Source organism: Sus scrofa, chromosome 9 (assembly GCF_000003025.6).
Source record: "Sus scrofa isolate TJ Tabasco breed Duroc chromosome 9, Sscrofa11.1, whole genome shotgun sequence".
Taxonomy (NCBI): domain Eukaryota; kingdom Metazoa; phylum Chordata; class Mammalia; order Artiodactyla; family Suidae; genus Sus; species Sus scrofa.
The window spans coordinates 74,319,763-74,343,457 of NC_010451.4; the positions used below are offsets into that span (position 1 = coordinate 74,319,763).

General features: G+C 32.6%; 1 protein-coding gene across 2 annotated transcripts in view; it reads left to right on the plus strand.

Moving 5' to 3' along the window:
* The window catches only part of CASD1 (CAS1 domain containing 1), a 71,076-nt gene that overhangs the window by 43,230 nt on the left and 4,151 nt on the right, over positions 1-23,695 (plus strand). The window contains exons 6-17 of one of the 2 annotated variants that reach the window (XM_021063369.1): positions 1,279-1,323; positions 1,750-1,873; positions 3,326-3,540; positions 5,427-5,849; positions 6,860-6,949; positions 12,241-12,360; positions 13,355-13,511; positions 15,008-15,087; positions 17,812-17,913; positions 19,698-19,838; positions 20,902-20,979; positions 22,862-22,954. In XM_021063369.1, the coding sequence (XP_020919028.1) occupies positions 1,279-1,323; positions 1,750-1,873; positions 3,326-3,540; positions 5,427-5,849; positions 6,860-6,949; positions 12,241-12,360; positions 13,355-13,511; positions 15,008-15,087; positions 17,812-17,913; positions 19,698-19,838; positions 20,902-20,979; positions 22,862-22,954 (1,668 nt within the window). Of the gene's footprint in view, positions 1-1,263; positions 1,324-1,749; positions 1,874-3,325; positions 3,541-5,426; positions 5,850-6,859; positions 6,950-12,240; positions 12,361-13,354; positions 13,512-15,007; positions 15,088-17,811; positions 17,914-19,697; positions 19,839-20,901; positions 20,980-22,861; positions 22,955-23,695 lie in introns of both variants that reach the window. The other variant, XM_021063368.1, reaches the window with a different exon arrangement.

Consider the following 23,695-nt stretch of genomic DNA (forward strand, 5'->3'; position numbering starts at 1 on the left):
TGCCAGGCCTCAGCAATATCCTATAAACTTCTCTTGAGTCTATAGCCCTTTTCTATAATATATGTATATCTTCCTGCTGTTCTCACAGGTGGTTAGAATCTATATTAAAATTAGATAATTTAAGAGAAATACTTAGTAAACTACTAAATACTATATAATTGGTAGTGTTGTTAGTAGTACATTTTGCATTAGATGAGGATTTCTACCAAATTTCTCCTTGTTTTTTTTTCCACATTGTGGTCTATAATAATAATATCAGTTTACTTTGGGAAATCCAAATCTAGTATGTATTTTACAAAATATCATTTTTCTTTAGAGCACTGCATTTTATTTAACAAATTGTGTACGCTGTAAACTTCTAATAACTTTTAACTGACTCACATAATATACTAGAACTTTACGCAGTTTGCTCAGAATTAGATTTCAGTAGTTTTTTTTTTTTTTTCCTGTTTCTTTTTTTTTGGATTTTGTTTTTTTACCTTTTTACCTTTTTTATGGCCACAGGTATAGCATATGGAAGTTCCCAGGCTATGGATTGAATCAGAGCTACAGCTACCAGCCTCTACCATAGCCATAGCAATGCATGATTCGAGTCACATCTGTGACCTACACCTCAGCTCATGGCAACCACAGATATTTCACCTACTGAGTGAGGCCAGGAATTGAACCCACATTCTCATGGATACTAGTTGGTTTTGTTACCACTGAGCCACAACAGGAACTCCTTGTTTTTATTTTTATTTTTATTTTTTATTTATTATTTTTTTTTTTTTTTTGTCTTTTTGCTATTTCTTTGGGCCGCTCCCGCGGCATATGGAGGTTCCCAGGCTAGGGGTCGAATCGGAGCTGTAGCCACTGGCCTACACCAGAGGCACAGCAAAACGGGATCCGAGCCGCATCTGCAACCTACACCACAGCTCATGGCAACGCCGGATCGTTAACCCACTGAGCAAGGGCAGGGACCGAACCCGCAACCTCATGGTTCCTAGTCAGATTCGTTAACCACTGCGCCACGACGGGAACTCCCCTTGTTTTTATTTTTAAAAGCTCCAAATAATTAACCACACAAGCCTCATGCCATCATGTATAATCATATAACTGGGTAAGGTTTTAGGATATTTCCAAAATGTCCATCTTGTTGTAACAAGAATCTGTAAGGAACCCTAGAAAATTAAAACATATTTAAATGGAAGAAGAACTTAAATTTAAGGGGGAAAAAAGTGGTATTACTTGTATTAATTCCCTGAACTGAATATTATAAAGGTTTTTTTTCTTCAGGATTCTGTTGCAAAGCCTCATGTGATTGTAGCAGGAGCTGCCACAGTAAGTTACTATCTGTATTTTTACATAATGGTTTTTGTTTCATACTTAAGGACATGCTAAGAAAAATTAACTTAATAGAATTCTTGATTATACTTACGTTTTAATTCCTATTTCCATTTAATTAGACAGATAATTTTAATAAAAAGATCTGAATAAACTTAGGAAATTTGATGGTAAATGTCAATATTATTTTATATCTAAAATTACATTCTTTCTACTTGGATGTTTTACATTGAAAGTATAATTTTATATCAGCTTTTTCTAACTGCCTTCATGTATTTCATGAAATAATTTGACTATTTTATTCTAATATTGAATAAAAATGGAATTATCTTAAATTAATAACCCTTGTTACAATAGAGGAAATTATATTCTTTAATTTTTTCTGTGATAAACACTGAATTCTTAATTTTTACTTCTTTGTAGTGGTCTATCAAGATTCACAATGGCAGCAATGAAGCCCTTTCCCAATATAAAATGAATATTACCTCCATAGCACCACTTCTAGAAAAATTGGCAAAGACTAGTGATGTTTATTGGGTCTTACAAGGTAAGGGATGAGTAATGAAAAATGTCATTTTGTATATATTTTGAAGCACAGATTTTTATTATCTTCTATTTCAAGAAGCAAAATTACTATTTTATGAGAATAAATTTTGAAATAAGATTTGCAAAACTAGAATAAATTTGAGTTATTTACTTTGCTTTTTTGAACTTAAGGAACAAACAGACTAATAAATATAATAAGTAAAAAATAAATAATAAAGATATTCTCTGAGGAGTCTCAGGAGGTAAAAGAGCTGCAGAATATAATAAGGAGAATAAGTTCTAAAGGTAAATTAGATGTTTGCTTTGGATATTTTATTTCTTACCAAATATATTGATTATAATTGGGAAATATAGAAAAAATCGTTCATAATATTAAACTTTTGGAAGTAAATATTCTTTGAAATTGACAATATATTTAAATTCAGACCATCTAGTTCATACTTGGTAAGAAATTCTTTAAAAGAAAGTTGACATTACATCGGTTCATTTCAGGAGTTTATTGAATGTCCATTATTTATTTAATGCCTAGCATAATATGAAATGCCTTGAGTATTTAAGCAATTCAAATTGTTGGTCAGAAACTCTCATGATTATTTCTGTTTAATGTCAAGCTGGAAGGAATAACAAGAGTGGTGGTCATCTTCCAAAATCCTTATTTCATTTACAGACTCATTATTAAACTTTCTCTTAAAAGAGGAAAAGTTAAATTTAAATGATTTGTGGTAAGTGATAGAAGACTTCAATTCTTAATGGTATTGCTTCTACTTGTGTGAACAAAGTTTGCAAAATTAAGCAGCAACAGGAGGGAAAAAAAAGATTGGCTCCTATTCTTAACTAGGCCATCTTCTATAAGCCAGTTTTAATTTCCTGTTACCTGATATAACCCATCATACAAAATTTTTAAATTCTTAAGACATGCTAGAACATAAAAATGTTTCCTGAAAGCTGTGTACCCAAGAGAGAAGAGGGACAGAAGTTCTTTAAAAGAGATGTAGATTGATTAAAAAATTGTGTATAATGGAGTTCCCATCGTGGCTCAGTGGTTAACGAACCCAACTGGCATCCATGAGGATACGGGTTTGATCCCTGGCCTCACTCAGTGGGTTAAGGATCCAGCATTGCCATGAGCTGTGGTGTAGGTCACAGATGCAGCTCTGATCCTATGTTGCTGTGGCTCTGATGTAGGCCGACAGCTGTAGCTCTGATTCAACCCCTAGCCTGGGAACCCCCATATTCCACGAGTGCGGCCCCAAAAAGACAGGAAAAAAAAATTATATGAGATAGGAAATCTGTTTTAAACCTTGGCCAGCTTTATTTAAAAGTGAATTATTAGGTGCCCAGGGTTCTTTGAACTTTAAGAATAAAAAATGAAATGCAGTTAACTGATTTGCATGATTATAAATTCTATCTATAGGGATATTTAAATATTTTTGAAAATATGTTTCATGTGCAGATCCTGTTTATGAAGATCTGTTAAGTGAAAATAGGAAAATGATCACTAATGAGAAGATAGATGCCTACAATGAAGCTGCAGTCAGCATTTTGAATAGTAGTACCAGAAATTCTAAATCAAATGTTAAGATGTTCAGTGTTTCCAAATTAATTGCTCAAGAAACTATCACGGAATCTTTGGATGGCTTACATCTCCCTGAATCAAGCAGAGAAACTGTAAGAATTCTTCTGTCTGTCAGTAGAGACAATAATATCTAATTGAATATACCTGTATGTCACTATAACATGGTAATAAATAATTTTATTGCAGTCTTAATTACTTGTAGTTCTTCTGTCTAAACATAGATCTAGAAATAATTTTGCTATCTATCACCAAGCTGAATACATAAGTGAGAGTGTTAGTACACTCTCAGGGAGAAAGTTATGGAAGGGAGGAAATGAGACATCATTTAGTGAGTGCTAGTCACTCTCAGGATATGTCATTTGGTCAAAACTTGTAAGTTCTCAGCACACTCCTGTTTGAAAACTACTGCTTTATGTTTTCTTTGCTTTAAACCTTAAATTTACAAGATTAAGCTTTTGCAAAGAAAAATTTTTTTAGTATGTGGAACAATTTTTATTATATCCTTATAGTTCTCATACCCTAAGCATTATTCCAGGTACAAAGTAAGATATTGAACAAATCCAGATTGATGGATGCAAAGGGATTTTCGGTTAAGTATGAAAAAGGACTACATAATATAAATTTCCACAGATAGTACAGTATTATTTAGTTATTTCCTTATAAAGCAGTGCTTCCAAATTTTTTTGAGGATAACATAACTCCCATATCTGCTAAAAAATAATCATTCCATTATTCCTCTCCTGCAGAAAAAAATGCATGTTTGCATATACACACACACAGATCTCCTTTATATTTCCAGGGGCTTTGTGGACCCCCCAGAACTGTTTAAGAGCCTTGGGATGGAATTTGTGGGCTACTTCTGCAAGAGTTCCAGACTCAGAATCTCCTAAAATCTCAGAGCTAAGAGAATGAGATTTTCTAAATAGTTGAGTACTTTGAATGCTTTAGACTTAATCAATGTAATCATCTTAGAGTTCTAAAGCTGCCTAAACTATAAAGTTTTTATAAAACTAGATTTGACTGAAGCTTCAGCTAGAAAGAATCTTGACAGCTTGCCTAGGATATTTTTATTATAATGAAACCATGTTGAAGATTCTACACTTTATTTAAAGCTAGAAATCTGAAAACTGTTGAATCCTAATTAGTCCATAAACTATGAACCAAATAAACCAAATGAAAGGCATATTATTCTTTTGTTTTGTTTTGTTTTGCTTTTTATGTCTGCACCTGAGGCATATGGAAGTTCCTGGGCCAGGGGTCGAATCAGAGCTATGCCACAGCCATAGCAATGCCAGATCCAAGCCACCTCTTCAACCTACAGCACAGCTCATGGCAACGCTGGATCTTTAACCCACTGAGTGAAGCCAGGGATTGAACCCGGATCCTCATGGATACTAGTCAGGTTCATTACTGCAGAGCCCACAATGGGAACCCCCAACATATTATAAATATAACAATAAAGGATTTATTGGGTTTTGGTGGTGTTATTTTATATTCTTTTTTTACATCTAAAGATTGGGATTCTCTCAATGTATCTTGGTATCTTACGTATTGAAGATGTACTAATTAAAACTCTTTGGTCCTTGACATCTTTCAGAATTTTTGTAACCAAAGCCCATTAGAAGCCATGAAATCAGTTTTTTGTTTTTGTTTTTGTTTTTAAGAAAAGAATAGAAAAAAGTCAGATGTATTCCAAGTAATAAGGATAGGTATTGTTTCCCATATATGTATTCTGAGTCACATCACAAAATGAATTTTTCATTATGGATCATAGCCTAAGAAGTTTGAAAAACCCTGAACTAGTTATTCACAGATTGAAGGAATATCATTATTTTCATGAATGTTTGGGAAATGGTAGCAAAAAGTACAAAAGCATTTTGGTTTCAGTGCTGAAAAGTCAGTAGTATTCACAGGAGAAAATCTAATGCGAAACACATTACTGACAAGATAATAACCAGATAACTTGATTTGTTCACAGAGTGCAATGATTCTTATGAACGTGTACTGCAATAAGATTTTGAAGCCTGTAGATGGTTCCTGTTGTCAACCTCAGCCTCCTCTTACTCTCATACAGAAACTAGCTGCTTGTTTTTTCACTTTGTCCATTATTGGATATTTAATTTTTTACATAATTCATCGTAACACTCATCGGAAGAATAAGTCATGTACTGATTTGGAAAGTGGAGAAGAAAAGAAAAATATCATCAATCCCCCTGTGTCTCCATTAGAAATACTTTTACAGTCTTTTTGCAAACTTGGCCTGATTATGGCTTATTTCTATATGTGTGACCGTGCAAATCTATTTATGAAGGAAAACAAATTTTATACACATTCAACTTTCTTTATTCCAATTATTTACATCTTGGTTTTGGGAGTATTTTACAATGAAAATACTAAAGAGGTAAGAGTCGTTTTCTTTTTAGTTCATGTTGTCCTTCTCAGCTCATTACAAAGTCTAGATTAAAGAAATAGAAGAGGATGAAGGAATATTGCAGTTGTACTTCACTTAGTGGACTCTTAACTGTTGCTTTTTTGAAATAGTTTGGAGAAGTTTCAGAGTTTCATGAAGATTGTTGAAAAGTTGGAAAAAACCTGCGAAAAAGATATCATGCCTTGGTGTTATTTTGCCTGTTTAAGGATGGAGAAAGTCAGGGTGCTACCAATCTTGTAATGGTTTTCAAACATGCAGTGTTACTATTTTTTATGTTAAAAATATACTTACACTAATAAATGCCTATATGTGTAAACACTTTTATAATTATATAATCAGACATAATGTACACAAAAATTAGAACTTACATAATAATGTGAGCAATGTTCACAATATTCTAAATTCCTTTTTTAGTATTATTGTAATTGCTCTGAATATTAATGTAACTCCTTCGTAAGTCATGATTTATTTGAATTAATAAGTTCTTTTGTAAAAAATAACTTTCATATGAGTGATGATTAATCAATTCATCTCCGGGGGGGACTATTCTAGGGAAAATAAAGTATCATAATAGAGCTTTTTCTTTTTTCCAAAATAAAGTGTAAAAGAACTATAAAAGCTTTTATAACCAAAATGCTAAAATTTTCTTAAAGAGAATCAGAAGATGCCAATTTTTTTAGATTTACAAACACATCTTCGTAGTTTTAAAGTAATCTTAATCTAAAACCATAAGTATCGACTTAAATATTTTAAATCTCTTTTGGTTTATATTAGTTCTCGAATTCATATTATAATTTTATTATTGCTAATCAAGAAGTAAAATGACAGTGACCATCTTTAACTACTTTTCTCCTAAGGTTCTTTTGAAAGAGGCATTTGCTTTATATCCTGTAAGAAAAATTTTTAACATACCTAGTATATATTGTTCAAATAGTAGCTTCATGATGAATTTTAAAACAAATTTTGGTTCTTTTACACAGACTAAAGTATTAAATAGAGAACAAACAGATGAATGGAAAGGCTGGATGCAGCTTGTGATTTTAATTTATCATATTTCTGGAGCAAGTACGGTAAGTATTTTTTAAATTTTATTGGAGTATAGTTGACTTACAGTGTTTTATTAGCTTCAGGTTTATAGCAAAGTGAATCAGTTATACAGATATATATGTATACCCCTTCTTTTTTCCCATAGAGGTTTTTACCAAGTGTTGAGTAGATTTCCCTGAGCTATATAGTAGGTTCTTGTTAATCATCTATTTTATACAGTAGTGTGTATACATTTTTCCCATCTCCCAATTCCTTCTCCCACCCCTACAGTTTCCCCTCTGGTAACTGTAAGATTGCTTTTGAAATCTATGAGTTTGTTTCTGTTTTATAAATAAGTTCTTTTGTATCATTTTTATTAGATTTCAGATAAAAGTGATATCATATTGATATTTGTCTTACGGTATTCTGAATTTAAGTACAGAAAATACAGGAAAGAATGTCATGTAGACATTAAATGATTATATTTTATATCATAAACTTCCCTGTATTTTAGGAACTTTGACCAACCATTTTTATACTTTTAAAGCTTAAAAAACTTAGAGCTCTCTTGCCCCAGTATTCAGAGTATTCAAATGCTGATGGCCTGCCATTGTTGACCATGTAGTATGTGCCAAACTTCCTAAGTGTTACCTCTTCCATGAGATAGAGGACGGTTCCTTTGTTCACTAGTGCCTTTCATACCCAGACAAAATCATTTTTTCCTTTTCCCTAGGTTCTTAAAGGCGTAGGATTCTCATAATCTGAGGACACCTTGGATTTGGTAGGGGTAGGAAAATGTATCCAGAATTGTAACATTACAGCTACATACAGTTTAAACAAGCTTTTAAGAGTGAACCTAGGCATCTAATAAGCACTTTTCATATTTTTTTATAGTGAAGATACAAACTGATTTCTATAAAATATGCTTTAAAAATTTAACATTCTTTCATAATTTAGAAACTACTGAACTGGTTTTTATTGCTTTATTTGCTTATATAAAGTACACATCTATAAACAGTAATTTAACATAAAACATAGTTCAGTTTAAAGTTGAATCAATTTTAAGTTGAGATAATAGGGGAATGTTGCCCAGAAAGGATTATTTTGAAATTCCATAGCAGCTGTTAAGAAGGTGAATAAATCTTGGGGGTTTTCAGGTATCTCTAACAATTAGAAAATACTAATGTTATTCTTCACTAAGCCTCTTTATTATTTTCAAAAATTGCTAATGATTTTGTGAATGGCTTGTTTGAAGGGCAAAAAACAGAGGAAGGAGTATTTTTACTGAAATCGTGGGGCTATGATATGTATATTTGTGACAGCAGTGAAACTCCTGTGACACTGCAGCTGAAGGGGACCCAGTGAATTCAAGAAATTATGGAAAAACAAACACAGAAGAGATCCAAAACAAAGAGAGAGGAAAATAGTAAGAATTAGTTTATAAGCCAGTTCAGAAATTGTAGGATAAATTTGGCAGATTCTCTACAAAGTAAGTAGAGATGAATATTGAATTGGAGAAATATCTGTGACATATGAAGAAATTTTAGATTAATTTGAGGCTGGTGGGAAAGGGTTTTGTTTTAAGAAAATGCTACTTAGAGACATAATTAATTGCTGACATATTAAAGGATGAATTACCATGAAAAAATCAAATAGAAATAATCACACATTTGGTTCTTCAATTCAGTCATACCAGAAAGGATTTGGATCATAAAAGGATGAAAGCAATTTGGCATTCTTATAATTTGCCAAGCTAGCATTCTAACATATCTTATACTATATCCCAGTACATTCCAAATTACAATTTAAAGACATCTCTGTTCTGGAAGAACATACTTTTCATTAACAGATAATTTGCTATGATTAATTAACACATCTCTGTTCTTTTATGTAGAATTTTGTGGTTAAAAATTACCTGTATCTACATTGGCAAAGCATTTTTAACATAGGTTATAACATATTTTGGGACTTGATTCTTAGATATTTGAGGGCTCACCCTCATTAAAAACTGTTTTTAATGGTCATGATTATTTTAACTCCCTAATCTTAATGTTTTTTATTTTGAGTTAAATATGTCAAACTTTAGTTGTGCCATGTTTTTATACTAAAATAGAAGAAACTATGTCAAAAATTAGAGACTTATTAAAATAATCCATATGGTCTGGCAGATTGCAATTGTTGGTATAAACATTAAAATACAACTTAGATATGGAAAATGCTGTGAATTTAATATAGAAGGTACAGCAAATTAGGTATATACAGTAGATGATTTTGTGTGCCATTGTCGCTTTTTTGTTGTTTGAGAGTTTGTAAATAACTTTTGTGAAGGAACCTGAATAAAAAGTCTTGAAGGTTTTGTGGGGCTAGAAAAAGAACAGAACTAGAAGTCAGGCTAGCTATTAATTCTAATGAAGTTGTATTCTACATATACTTTTATTATTTTTTTTTTTACATATACTTTCAATACTAAAATGTTGTTATAAGTAATACTTAACTCTTGAAAGACAAAGAGGAAAACAATTTGGATTAAAGGAGACAAAAGAGGAATGAAAACTAAATGCAGTCTGTGATTCTAGGTTCAAGTTTTCTAAATGAAAAAAATTTTTTTTTAAATCATAAAGGATGTTACTGGGCCAAGCAGGGAAATTTGAATATGGATTGTATGGTAAATACTATTACATTCCTTGGGAGTTATAATGCTAATATGGTCATGTAAGAAACTATTCTTTCTTCTTAGGTGATACTTGCTAAAATATTTAGGGATGATGTCCTGTGGTCTGCAATATACTTTTAAGTGGTTTAGCTTGGTAGATGGGTATTTGTTGTACTATTCTTGAAACTTTTCTGTTGGTTTAAAGTATCTTAAAATAAAATGTTGGGAGAAGTATTACATGAAATTTGCAATAATCCAACATTGGTAGGAACTTTGAAAATTGTTATAATAGTGATTAATTCACTTTAAATGGTTGTACTTGCTGTTTAAATATAATCAAGTCTCAGTATGGAGGGCCCAGACCTAGTTTGAAGGAACTCAAAAGCCTGTTCTAATGGGGAGTGGTTAAAGTGATTGGAAATGGTTAACCTTGGTTTGACATCTGTTTTCATATACTTAAAGAATAATCAGATGTAAGAGTAATTAAGTGCATGTATATGGCTCTAGAGCTATACTCTCCATTTTGGTAGCCACACTTGGCTTGAGAGTTTCAAATATAGCTGGTAGGAATTTGAGATGTGCTATAAATGTGAAATACATGCAAAATAAATATGATTAATTATGATAAATGCATATGAAGTTTAAAAACTTGGTATGAAAAAAGAATATAAAATATCTCAGTACATGTTGGAATGATAATATATTGGGTATATTGAGTTAGATAAAGTATATTAATTAAATTAATTTTACTTTTACCCTTTTAAATGTCTGGCAGCCACATTAAAAATTTACCATGTGGCTCACATTTTATTTTCATTGCACAGTACTGCCCTAGAGAGCTTAAGTTGGTAGCTTTTACATAGAGTTAGATTTCAACTTTTCATGAAAAGGAACTTTATTAACAATTAATGATCATCTGAAAATGCAGTAGATTGCCTTGGGAATTTGTATGTTTTCAGCTATTAAAAAGTGTTCACATACATGAAAGGAATATTTTAGAGTGCATTCAAAAATGAGATAAAGATCCAGGTTTAAATTAGATAAATTTTGAGGTTATTTCAATATAACCTATATTCCTACCTCCATCCTGATGATTCTGTTGTGTTACACCTTCATTGAAAATTTCTGATCTAATGATGAGATAAGACATTTAAAAAGAACTAATGATGAAAAGCAATAAATAAAAACTCTGATATAGAGATCGTTGTTGCTATAGGAACTCGAAGGAGAAATGACTTTCATCTGAGAATAAAAGGTGGGAAATTTTGAACAGAGCTCTTAATAGGATTTAAATTAGCAAAAAGTGGCTAAGAGAACATCCCAGGGTAGAATGAACAGGTAAACAAAGGAGAGATGACAGGGAAGCACAGGAAGGAGCAGTTTAGGAGACAGAGACTCTAACAGACTAGAGTGGAGGCTATGTTGAAGAATTTATGACTTAGTGTAATTACGGGGCGGGGGGCGGTTTCCTTCCAGAAAAAAAATATTATCCATCAGGAAAGAAAAAGATATCTTCAAGATGCTTTTAAGGATGTATACAAAAGATATATAAGTTCAAGGCCTTATAAAATTGTTTAAGGCATCTGCTCAGTTATTTTATTTTATCCTGCAACATACTACTTGGGGAAGCTGAATTAACCTAAAGTGGCCATAAGTAGTGTTAATGCTGGATAATTACAGAGGTAATCAGATAAATCTATAAAATAGAATCCAGAAATTTTTTACATGGATTTAGTAATTATTCTAAAATGATGGTCTTGTAATGATAAAGGTTGGATGTCACTGATCAAGCCCTCTAAAGATCGTTTTAAAAAGCCGTATGCTAGCTGTGTTGTGGAGATCATGAACATACACCTAAGGGACTAATCAGTGTCAGAAAGGTGCAATGACAGTGATCTAAGGCTAAGAGAATTAGGACTTACAAATGAAAAAATATTTCCAGTGACTTCCATAAAATATAACTTAGATATATGTTATATTTCATTCAGCTTAGAAGTCAGGATGTGATGCTCTGAAAATGGTGATAAATGATTCTGAGTGTCTTGGTCATGATGAAACATTGATGTAGGAGTATAAAATAAAATTGTCTTATAAAATAAGTGTAGGAGGGAAATAATATTTCTGAATTATGTTTGTATATGTTTTTTAAATGTGTATTTTTTGCTAAATAATGAAGTATTATAAGTAGGCATGTGACAATTTTATTTATAAGTCTAAAGTATATATAATTGGGAGGCCAAAAATGTAGGATTTTGTTTTGTTTTTTATCTTCTCATTGGGAAAAATGTGAAATGCTGAGTGACCTTGTATTCAGCATATATGGTGATTAATTATGGTATCATATATTTAATTCAAATTGGATGAAACATACAAAAATGTTTCACATTTATCACAAGACCCTTTGCGGAAGGAGAAGATAGTCTCATTTTACAGTTTAGAAAACTCAGCATTAATGTCACATAGCTAGTAGGTAGCACAATCAGAATTTGGATCTAGGTCTATTTGATTCCAAAGTCTACTTTTTAAAAACCCTTGGTATAATGCCTAATTTTTGAGAATAAATCTTTTCATTAGCTAATGCTGAGTGATAATGATGCTCTCTTATCTTGGTTAAATGTACTGGTTATGATAAATTTAGGTATAGTTAGTGCTAACATATATTTTATCTATTTTTGTCAACAGTTTTTGCCTGTGTACATGCACATTCGGGTTCTGGTTGCTGCGTATCTATTTCAAACAGGGTATGGGCATTTCTCATATTTTTGGATCAAAGGAGACTTTGGAATCCATAGAGTATGTCAGGTAGGAGTGCATTGTTATTTTTTTTCTTTTCAACATGCTTTTGTGCCCATTGAAAAAATATAAATATGGCCATTAAAAGACCATGAATAATTTGAATTCATGAAATAGCACTTTAACGTTGTGTTATTTCCATGTTCTATGGTTAATAATTTGAGATAAATAATTTATTACAAAGGGATGGGAAAATATAATTTAGATGAATGTATAATAAAGGCACTGGTACACAAGGGAGAGCATTGCTGATTCACTTTAGTTTTGTAGAAATGTAGTTACCCAGGATGATTGTAATATGCCACATTTTCTCTGAGAAGAGGATTAATATTTATTAAGTTGCTTCCTTGTGCTAGGCAGTTTTAAAATATTATTTTATTTATCCCTCATTACAATTTTTAAGTTGTGATCTTTATGTTTACAGACAAGGACACTGAGGCTCAGAGAGGTTACATAATTTGCCTAAGGTCACATAATACTTATTTGAGCTCTAATATTAATCTACTCAAATTCTGTGTTCTTTCAATGACACTGTCTGAAATCACTTTAACAAAAGTCCCAGATACTTTTGCTTCAAAGACACTTTTAATTTGAGCAATAATATTTTGTATGTATTACAACTCTCAATTTTATACCAAATGGGTAAATCAACACAAAACAAAGATGGAATGGACACCCTTTTTTGAGGTAATCTAATCTCTGTTTATGAACTGTAACCCTAGGAAGGAAGTTTACGATTCTTTCCCTACATTTAATAATATGACAGTTGTAGCCAGAGGACACCTCAGATTGGTGCTTTGCTGGCATTCAGTTAATATAATGATGCAAAAATATTTTATATTCAACTCTTTACAATGATTTTAGAGCAATTGTAATGGATTAGTAAAATACACTTGTACAGTTACTATTTTAGTCTCAAATATTTATACTGTGTCAGAGAGAGTCTCTCTGCTTTATTCATGCATACCTGGAATGAAAACCATTTTATTCTCCTTTTTGATAGGTCTTATTTCGTCTCAATTTCCTGGTAGTGGTGTTATGTATTGTAATGGATCGGCCTTATCAATTCTATTACTTTGTTCCCTTGGTCACTGTATGGTTCATGGTCATATATGTTACTTTAGCACTATGGCCACAAATAATCCAAAAAAAAGCAAACGGTAAATATACTCTCTTACTCTTTCTTTAAATTTTTATTTTTAATTGAAATATAACTGATTTACAATGTTGTGTTAATCATCTATTTTATGTCGAAGTAGTGTTATATCAATCCCAACCTCCTAATTTATCCCTCCCCCCTTTCTCCTTCCTAATACTGATAACTGTATTCTTTCAATATATTAAATGTCTTTTTAGTTGCTAAAGGCTGTTATTTTTATTGGGACATGTTGACAGTTAAAATTTATGTGTAGTATTAACATTTTGAAATTCTGTTCTTAAATTATATTTCTAAAATTTTACCATTAAGTAGTTCAAATAGTATAACAATGCAGAATAAGAGTTTGCATTTATATTGTGTGTGGTTTTCTCTTTTTTTAATTTAAATCTTCAAAGCTATTTTAAATATTTACTAGTGCAGCATTTTCAAATTATCTTATATGGAGCCAAAATGGAGAGAACCAGAAGAGAGGAAAGCCAAACAGGGCTCCAGGCCCATATATCCTGCTTTAATCTTGGCAATTCTACCTTATTTGATTTCTTATATATATTGAGAGTTTGAGTAAACATTCATTCACAAAAAGGCTTGTATGTCAGACAAGTTTAAAAATCACTTACATAGACAACCCCATAAGTAGTTATTACCAGCCTGTTTTACATCTAAGGAAACCAAAGTGCCGAAAAAGTGTCATCTTCAAATTTCCCGTAGCCAGGTGTGATAATATTCAGTGAGGTCCCAGTCATTTATCTTAAAGCTTTTTCCCTTAAAGATCATATCACTAAAATAAAAGCCTCCCTTTTTAGAAAAAAAATTAATCTTTAATAATGTATTTAACTATTTCAACCAAATATTATGTATCAAAAAATAGTTTCTTTTAGCTTCCATTAGTGTATCAGATAATTTTTCAGGAAAGAGTTGTTTCAGACTTCATAAAGTCCATTAGTGTCTTTGGACAGCCTCTGTAGTTTAATTCCTCACACAACCCAGCATATTAATAAAATGATAATCAATATGTATAAATTGTGAATAAATCACTTAAAATATGCATATAGTAAAATATATCTTATAGTTAAATTCTAGTCCATTGGGGAGTTCTTAAGCTCCCACCTTAGAGCTTTAATGTTTAAACATTTTTATTACCTAAGTTATAATAAACATAAGTGTATGTTAGAACTACATTGAACTTATTGTTCCAAATTTTGTTGTAACTTTTGGTAATGAATATGTATAACTGAATCCAGGGGGTATTTTCAAATATATTTAGAGTGGGTAAACAACAGGACTATAGGGTATCAAGTGAATGTTCTAGCCTCATTCTGAGTAAGGATCCTCCACCTTTTCTTCCTTTGTGTCCTACTTGTAACTTGTACTACTTAGATATATATTGCGCATCCTGTAGGCAGCCTTAAATTATTTTAAGAGGTATGCGGAGAGTATTTAATATGTTTTTTAATGTAAATTAATATTTCTTAGTAAATTGGATATTTTCTCTCTTAGGAAATTGTTTCTGGCATTTTGGTTTACTGTTGAAACTAGCCTTCTTGCTGTTATGTATATGTTTTTTGGCATATTCTCAGGTTTGTACGGTCTTTTTGATTTATATTTTGTTCTGTTTTATTCTAAAGTTCAAATCTATTAAAGTATGAGAAAAGAGTCAGAGCTTTTTTTAAGCTTCATTTTTTAATGACTGTAATAAAAGTGTCACTCTGTAGTTGACTACTCAGTGTAGTTCTTTTGAGACCTATCTACTTTTGTTACCACTGTTTTTGTTGTAAGAGCAATTTAAAGCTCTTCCTCTGGCAATTGTTCAAAATCCATTTTACTTGACTTTGATCAATCAAACTTTTATTGAATGCCTCTTATAAGGCACTACTCTAAGTGAAGATCAAAATTCTCTTGACAGAATTTGCAGCTTGGTTTGTGCATTATTCATAGCATTAAAGTGTTACTTGATTTTTCCATAACTGCATAGAGTAAAATTTTGGCTGTTAGTAAAACCAACTTAGGAGAAAAAGGGTTTGTATGTAGGATGTTTAATAAAAATTTCGGTCATTTTCTTGTCTCTAAACTTTTATCCTCATATTATAATGGTTGAGATTTTCTCAGTTATTTAAGCAGGATGGCAAACTGCTACCTGCTGGTCACTCCATCAGGAAGATATATTATTTGGGCAGCATGATATTTATAACAAAATATTTTAATTTAAATGCCTAAAGTTGTGACATATTCTGTAGTTTACTCCCATCTCCAACACTCTGTCTTGTTCCTGGATGCTCCAAGTGAAAATGCCATACAACCATTGTATGTGTGTGTTTCTCTAAAGCTGGTTTTTGTGTGTTTGTTTGTTTTATAGATTTTCCTACTTATTTTCATACTTAGAAATAAAGCATTATTTATGCTAACTTCCAAGGTTTTTGCAGGAGATATATAAAATAATAAGGAAACAATAGGCAAACATATAGAGAAATAGCCAAATAACTGCCACATTACTTGATAATTATTCATTAAAATTCCCACTGGTTCATCAAAGAGAAAGGAAGGCGGACCAGCAGTTCAATAGAAAGACTAAAGAGATTTCCTCAGCTTTGGATCGGTGTTGACCATTGCACAGGAGGAAAAACTACATAGCCCAGTATAGTTCAGTGTCTTTCACAGAATGAATGCTCAATAAATTCTTGTTTATTGATCATGTAAAAATAAATTTTAATGAGAAAATTTTAAATTATATATGTACGTGATATATATGTGATATATAATCTATAAGGCTGTATATCTACTTAATATATGTGGATAAAATATAGAAATATATAATAGCATAATACTTTAATTGGTAATAATTATTATTAATTTTCTGAGACATAGACTTTTTTTTTTTTTTTTTTTTTGGTCTTTTTGCCATTTCTTGGGCCGCTCCCGCAACATATGGAGGTTCCCAGGCTAGGGGTTGAATCAGAGCTGTAGCCACCAGACTACACCACAGCCACAGCAACATGGGATCTGAGCTGTGTCTGTGACCTACACCACGGCTCATGGTGACACCGGATCCTGAACCCACTGAGCAAGGCCAGGGATCAAACCCACAACCTCATGGTTCCTAGTCGGATTCATTAACCACAGAGCCACAACGGGAACTCCAACATAGACTTTTTTTAAAAGCATTATCTTTCTCCCTTAAGTATGATGTTAGCTTTTTTTTTTTTTTTTTTTTTGCTGCACCCACAGCATGCAGAAGTTCACAGGCCAGGAACTGAACTGCACCACAGCAATGATTCAGGGCACAGCAGTGACAGCTGCTGGATCCTTAACCCACTAAGCCACCGGCGAATTCCATCTGAGGTATAGATGTTGATAGAGCCTGTTCTTAGTAAGGTATTAGCGTTTTAAATTCCGTGGTTAAATGGAGAATATTGCATTTTATTAAAATAGTATAGAAGTTCTTCTGACATAAATATTTTGTATTACCTAAAATATAATACTATTTTCATATTTTACTTTGGTTTTTATTAGCCTTTTAAAAAATTGTGTTGTTACATTTTTTATGCTATGGCATGCTATCTAATAATGGCATTTTCTTAATAGAATTTATCATTCCTTTGTCTGGAAAATTGAGGATTTTGTTCTCTTTTTTGAAGGACTTCATTAATGTGCAGGAATGTACCCAAGACTTCTGCCCCTTCATTCCGCATCTTCCCAGCTATCAGTAATAAGAGGGTACATTCACTAACTTGGCCAGAATAAAATTGTAAACTTTGTTTCAAAGGCTAGTAATGGTATTTCAGTATGGTTGCTTGAGTATGGTGACTAATTCAGAGGATTCTTTTAATTCACATGGTTAATTATAGATTATTAAGAACCTCTAGAGAAAGAAAAACTATTTTTCAATCTTAACCATCAACCTTTAGGTTATTGATACCATATTGGCTGAAGTATTTTGTATTTTTGTGTTTTTATCAGTAAATATTAGCTGTTTTATGTACCAAATTAAAAACCTTAAGTGGAATAATTTTCCAGTTATCACCTTGTTGAGTTTTTTTTGTATTTTGATTTTTTGGTCTCAGTAGCCTTTCGTGTGCAGTAAAAGTGAGTTAAGAAAAATGTTTTAAGTCATCTTTATTAGCTATTAGTAGAATTGGAATTCAAATGAATTTCAAATGAAATGACATTTTCAAATGAAATAAATAGAAATTTTAAATTGTGAATGACCTTTATATAATCTTTAGAAAACTATAGTCTATTGAAGAATTGCAAAGCATGTATTGACTTGTACCATCTTAATTTATTTCCTGAATTCCTCTTCTCAGGGTGCATTTGAGAAGATCTTTTCTCTTTGGCCATTTTCCAAGTGTTTTGAACTGAAAGGCAATGTATATGAATGGTGGTTCAGATGGAGGTTAGACCGTTACGTATGTATTTACCTTATAATCTTTTGCCATTTGAAATTATACTTTTAAAAACTATTCGGGAAATTTTTAAATATTTTTATTTAGTTTAGGAATAAGGAAAAATCTTGATTTGATAAATCAAAGTACTTCAGCCCTCCCCCTGTTTTTATAGTGGAGAAAGGGTGTGCATGTTTATGTATATCAGTAGGAAAATACTGTAAAAATATTATTTAAAAAGTCACCTTTATTTGAGTCATAATTTTCACTTATAGATAATCATATATATGCTTCAGCCATTTAACACAATATTTTTTGAGCCCTAATTTATGCTGTAAATGTTGGTGTTATGAGAGATATACATTAGAGAAGACATACCACCGGGCTTCCAAGCCTTATATTCTAATTTAAAACTTAAATTACTTATAATTAGGTGCTACTTATAAGTAGGTGCTAAACTCTGCAGTATAGCTTTGTAATAAAAGTGTGCAAAGGAAAGAGGCAGTGTCATGGCTGATTCCATGAATTTAATCTTGAAGGGTGGTTAAGATTCAGTTACCCAAGAAAATATAAAACATCTATCACAGCATTTGGGAAATAATAAACACTGACCCCACTTCACTCTTTCCCTTTATTTTCCATCTTTCACTCTTCCCTTTTTTTTCATCCAACAAATGTTTTCTTAGAGCCTATTCTGTGCCATTCCTGGTTTTCAGTACCTATGCACTTTCCAATTATTGTCAATAAATAAAATGTTTACTTTTGAAATTCTTTTTCTCCTTATTTTTCTAATCGAACATTGCACTTCTAAACCATATAGAAACAAAAACCTCTGCTAAAAGCTTGCCATAAAATAATTTTAAATTCTTAACTTTTCTCATTAGAGCGATTACTATGATAGTTCATGTCAAGTATTTATTTTAAAAACAAGCTTTTGTGCTTTCCGATTCACCATTTTTTTGTCTGTTTAGGGCTGCACCCACGGCATATGGAGGTTCCCATGCTAGGGGTCTAATCGGAGCTGTAGCCTCCAGCCTGTGCCACAGCCACAGCCACAGCCACAGCAACACCACATCTGAGCCGTGTCTGCGACCTACACCACAGCTTTTGGCAAGGCCAGATCCTTAATCCACTGAGCGAGGCCAGGGATTGAACCCGCAACCTCATGGTTCCTAGTCAGATTCGTTTCTGCTACACCACGACAGGAACTCCATGATCCACCATTTTTTTTAAATTCTCATGTGCATATACTATTTTTTTCACCTCTTTTTACATTTTTTTTAAATTGTAAATTGAAGTGTAATTGATTTATAATGTTCTGCTAATTTCTGCTGCATAGCAAGGTAACCCAGTCATACATACATTTAAATTCCTTTTCTTAAATCTTCCATCACTGTCTTTTTAAAAATAAGATCTTGGTAATGCTATTGTTGATTTTATTTGATTGGAAGTATCAATATAAAATGTGTTTTATCTTCATTGAGTACATTGAAATTCAGTCATGTGTCTTCAGAATAGTTTTTATCATTAGTTTTAAGTTGTCTTTATTTCTTCACTTGCTGCTGAAACTGTCTGGAGTGAACTAGCATATCCTGTGTCATTGCAGGAGGTGTTTGTTTGTCTGTTGTAGATAGTTTCTAACAATCACTGCCTTCATTTCTTGAAATTTAAGTTCTTCATAGAAACTTTGGACCTTTAGGCTTTTAACCTACATACCTTTATACATATTGTTCTCCTTTACCAAATACTTTTGTTATTTATTGAAAACTGGCTGTTTAAAACAGATTTTTTCTCCCCTTATTTTTTAGGTAGTCTTTCATGGGATGTTGTTTGCTTTCATTTATCTGGCTTTACAGAAGCGCCAAATACTTTCTGAAGGAAAGGGTGAACCTCTTTTTTCCAACAAAGTTTCAAATTTTCTCTTATTTATTTCAGTAGTTTCTTTCTTGGTAAGTTTCAAAATGTAATCTGCTAAATTTCCAAAATCCTAAATAGTATAGAAAATTAACTTTACAAGATGGGAGTATAATCATTTGTTTATGTATTTATTTATTTATTTTGTCTTTTGTCCTTTTTAGGGCCACACCCTCGGCATATGGAGGTTCTCAGGCTAGGGGTCTAAATGGCACTGTAGCTACCGGCCTACACCACAGCCACAGCAATGCCAGATCCGAGCCATGTCTGCGACCTACACCACAGCTCACTGTAACACCAGATCCTTAACCCACTGAGTGAGCAGGGCTCAAACCCTCAACCTCATGGTTCCTAGTTGGATTTGTTTCCACTATGCCATGACAGAAACTCCCTCATCATTTATTTTTAATACATAAAAGCTTTACTTGTAAAATTGTTGTTCTAATTGAACATAAATTCTAAAAAGAATATAAACATATATATGTTAAATATGAAGAGTAGCTGAGATCTCGGGTATTCCTGTTGTGGCTCAGTGGTAACGTACCAGAGTAGTTAGTATCCATGAGGACACAGGTTCAATCCCTGGCCTTGTTCAGTGGGTTAAGGATCCAGTGTTGCCTTGAGCTATAGTGTTGGCATAGGTCGAAGACGCAGCTCAGATCCCGCATTGCTATGGCTGTGGCATAGGCCAGCAGCTGCAGCTCGATTAGACCCCCCATATGCTGCAGGTGCAGCCCAATAAAGCCAAAAAAAAAAAAAAAAAAAAAGAATTACTGAGATCTCAGTGAAATAGGAATTTTTAAAGTCGTAATAAGTTTGGGGGGAAAATACAATGTAAGGTTTGATGGAAAGAGCCATCACTGCCTTAGGATCACTGTTTTCGGAAAAGCATAGCCTTATGCTCGTCTCTCTCTACTTTCTTATATTTGAGCATACCAAAATGAGTGATGAGCAAACCTCTTGGCAGTTTTTACTGAAGTTTTCTTAATAGCATAATGAAATATAATGTTATAAAGAAAACTATTTTGAAAATTCTGAGTGCTGCTTCTTTAAAGCATAACTATTATTGTGAACTAATCCACATGTTTTTTGTTTTAGACCTATTCAATCTGGGCTAGCAGTTGTAAAAACAAAGCAGAATGCAATGAACTCCACCCATCTGTTTCTGTGGTACAGGTAATTATCTTTAGAGAAATTTTTCTTCTTAATTCTTGATAAAAACAGAGTCTTTAGAGACAGATTTGAGATAAAACTCTACTAAAAGTAGGTATATTACTTGAGCCCTACCTTCCTCTACTGTAGAAGAGATTTTATAATCTCTTTTAAACAGTTGTTACTAAATATTATTATTAAATGTATGGAAATGATCAGTGTATACTGCTTAATAGGCACTTAGAAAATGTTCATTCTTTTCTATTTGCCTTTTCATCATTTATTTATTTATTTACTTGATCATAGTTATTAATGATCTGGGTATTAAGTACCCATGCTACATGTGAGAGGTACATCTAGCCCCTCGCTCACAGAATTTATAGTCTAAAAGGGATATGGATCAATAGATATTCACTCATTCATTCAACAATTCTTAAAATTCATTTAGCAAATATTTTATATTTAATATGTGCAATATATTATTCTGGGGAATATAGTGGTGACCAAATGAGACATGATTCCTACTCTCCCAGAGCCTATATTATACCTCCTTGTAAAAGAGAGTAATCTTATAATCACCACATAATCATAAACAGAAGTACATGGTGCTTCAAGGGAATATCATAAAGGGAATATGACGTAGTCGGATGGGAATGAGGGCAATCAAGGTTCAGAGATGATATCCCTGAAAAAATTAAGCTGAGAATGGAGAGATGAAGGCAGGCAGTGAGAACTTAGGCCATGTCACAGAAAGGAGCATATTCACATTCAAGGAACTTAAAGAAGACCATTTCTGCTGGAGCTCAGAGAATCAGGGTCTAGAAAAGTGTGTGGTAGTGACTGGGAGGACAGAAGCTAGGGGCAACTCTCATTAGATTTACACTTTGCAGAAATACCTCTGGTTGCAGTTAATCATAGAACATTGAGATTAGTGTGGTGATGCTCAAGTACGGGGCACTTTGGAAGCACATGGGATTTCTTCTAACCCATCATGATATCAGAGCATGGTTCTTAGAGAAAAAGACTAAAAATATGAGTAGTCCAGCAGAGAGGAGTAGGGAAGATTTCTGGAGGATCTTAAGTTTTAAGTTCTCTTCAATGTAAAAACTACTTTATTCCTCTTAAATCTAAATATGGTCAGTAGAACTAAGCATGTGACAGATTTGCCAAACAATTGTTAATGATGTTTTAAACGTGGTATTATATTCATCTAGTAGTTTCATGACTTCTGCATATCATCATAGTGCTTACAGTAACACTTTGTATATCATATCTGATGTCATTTCTGTAATGACGTACAGAGGGGGCATGTTAGCACACACTGTGTACCCACGCAGAACAATGTAAGGAGAGCTAAGGGAGAAGAGGTGACTGCACATAGAGTAATACTGAGATAAGCACTCCTGAATCTTATCACCTTTTCTCCTAGCCACTCTACTTCACATACTCATCTTTCCTTAGTTACTCTTTCCCACACTTACTTGGCTGTCAGTGGAAGGAGACTTTTGAAGAGAGCAAAAAGGGGGTGGGGGATAGGTGGCACCCAACAAAAGCAAATACTTTATGGAAGAAGTAAAATCATATCATGGGCTTTTATGAATTCTACTCCATAAATGTATTTCTTTTCTACACAAGGGGCCTCAAGGTGAGTTTATATTTTTTTCTAATATACATAAAATAAAACTGTTCAGCCATGCACTATGTAAAGTCTGTACTTGTTTGCAGTATACAGACCACCTGCTGAGAAATCCAGTTTGGGTAGACAGTAGATCAAAAATAACTTGTTAATACTTTATCTATTGAAAAAAACCATTGTCTACAAGTTCAGGAACATAAAGGTATCACTTGAAAGCAAAATTCTTTTAATAAGCAGATTATTAATATTTGCTTCTGTGCTTTTCTTTAGATTTTAGCCTTCATCCTAATAAGGAATATCCCTGGATATGCTCGTTCAGTTTACAGTTCATTTTTTGCTTGGTTTGGAAGAATTTCATTAGAGGTTAGTACATTAATATTTTGGTATATATTATACAAGTGAATATGTATATAGGTGTATAAGTCTGACGTGCACTTTTTTTAAACAGAGCTATGTCATTAATGGAATTACAGGGAAGAAATTTAGAACTTTCAAAAGCAGTGTTATAGAATGTTTTTAAAGCCTTATTTAAATGACTAGACATGGATAACTTTCAAATATTCTTTATATTGTCTTAAGCTTTCAAGTACAACCAAGATGCTAAGATCAGGAGAGAAAAAAATGAAATAGGGAGTACCCGTTGTGGCGCAACAGAAACGAATCTGACTAGGAACCATGAGGTTGCAGGTTTGCTTGCTGGCCTCACTCAGTGGGTTAAGGATCCGGCGTTGCTGTGAGCTGTGGTGTAGGTCACAAATGCAGCTTGGATCCAGCATTGCTGCAGCTGTGGCATAGGCCAGCAGCTATAGCTCCGATTCGACCCCTACCCTGGGAACTTCGTATGCTCTGGGTGCGGCCCTAAAAAGACAAAAGACCAAAAAAAAAAAAAAAAAAAAAAAAATCAAATAGATACAAATGAAATTTGTAAATAGATATAAATGAAATCAAGCCGAGAGGATTTTGATGTGTTATTCATCCATAATCAAATATTATATTACTGGAATTTAGTTTATTGACACTTATCATAATAAAATTCATTATTATGATTGGAAGTTTTGGGAAAATTTTAATACTCATGACATTTTGTATACAATATTTAATATA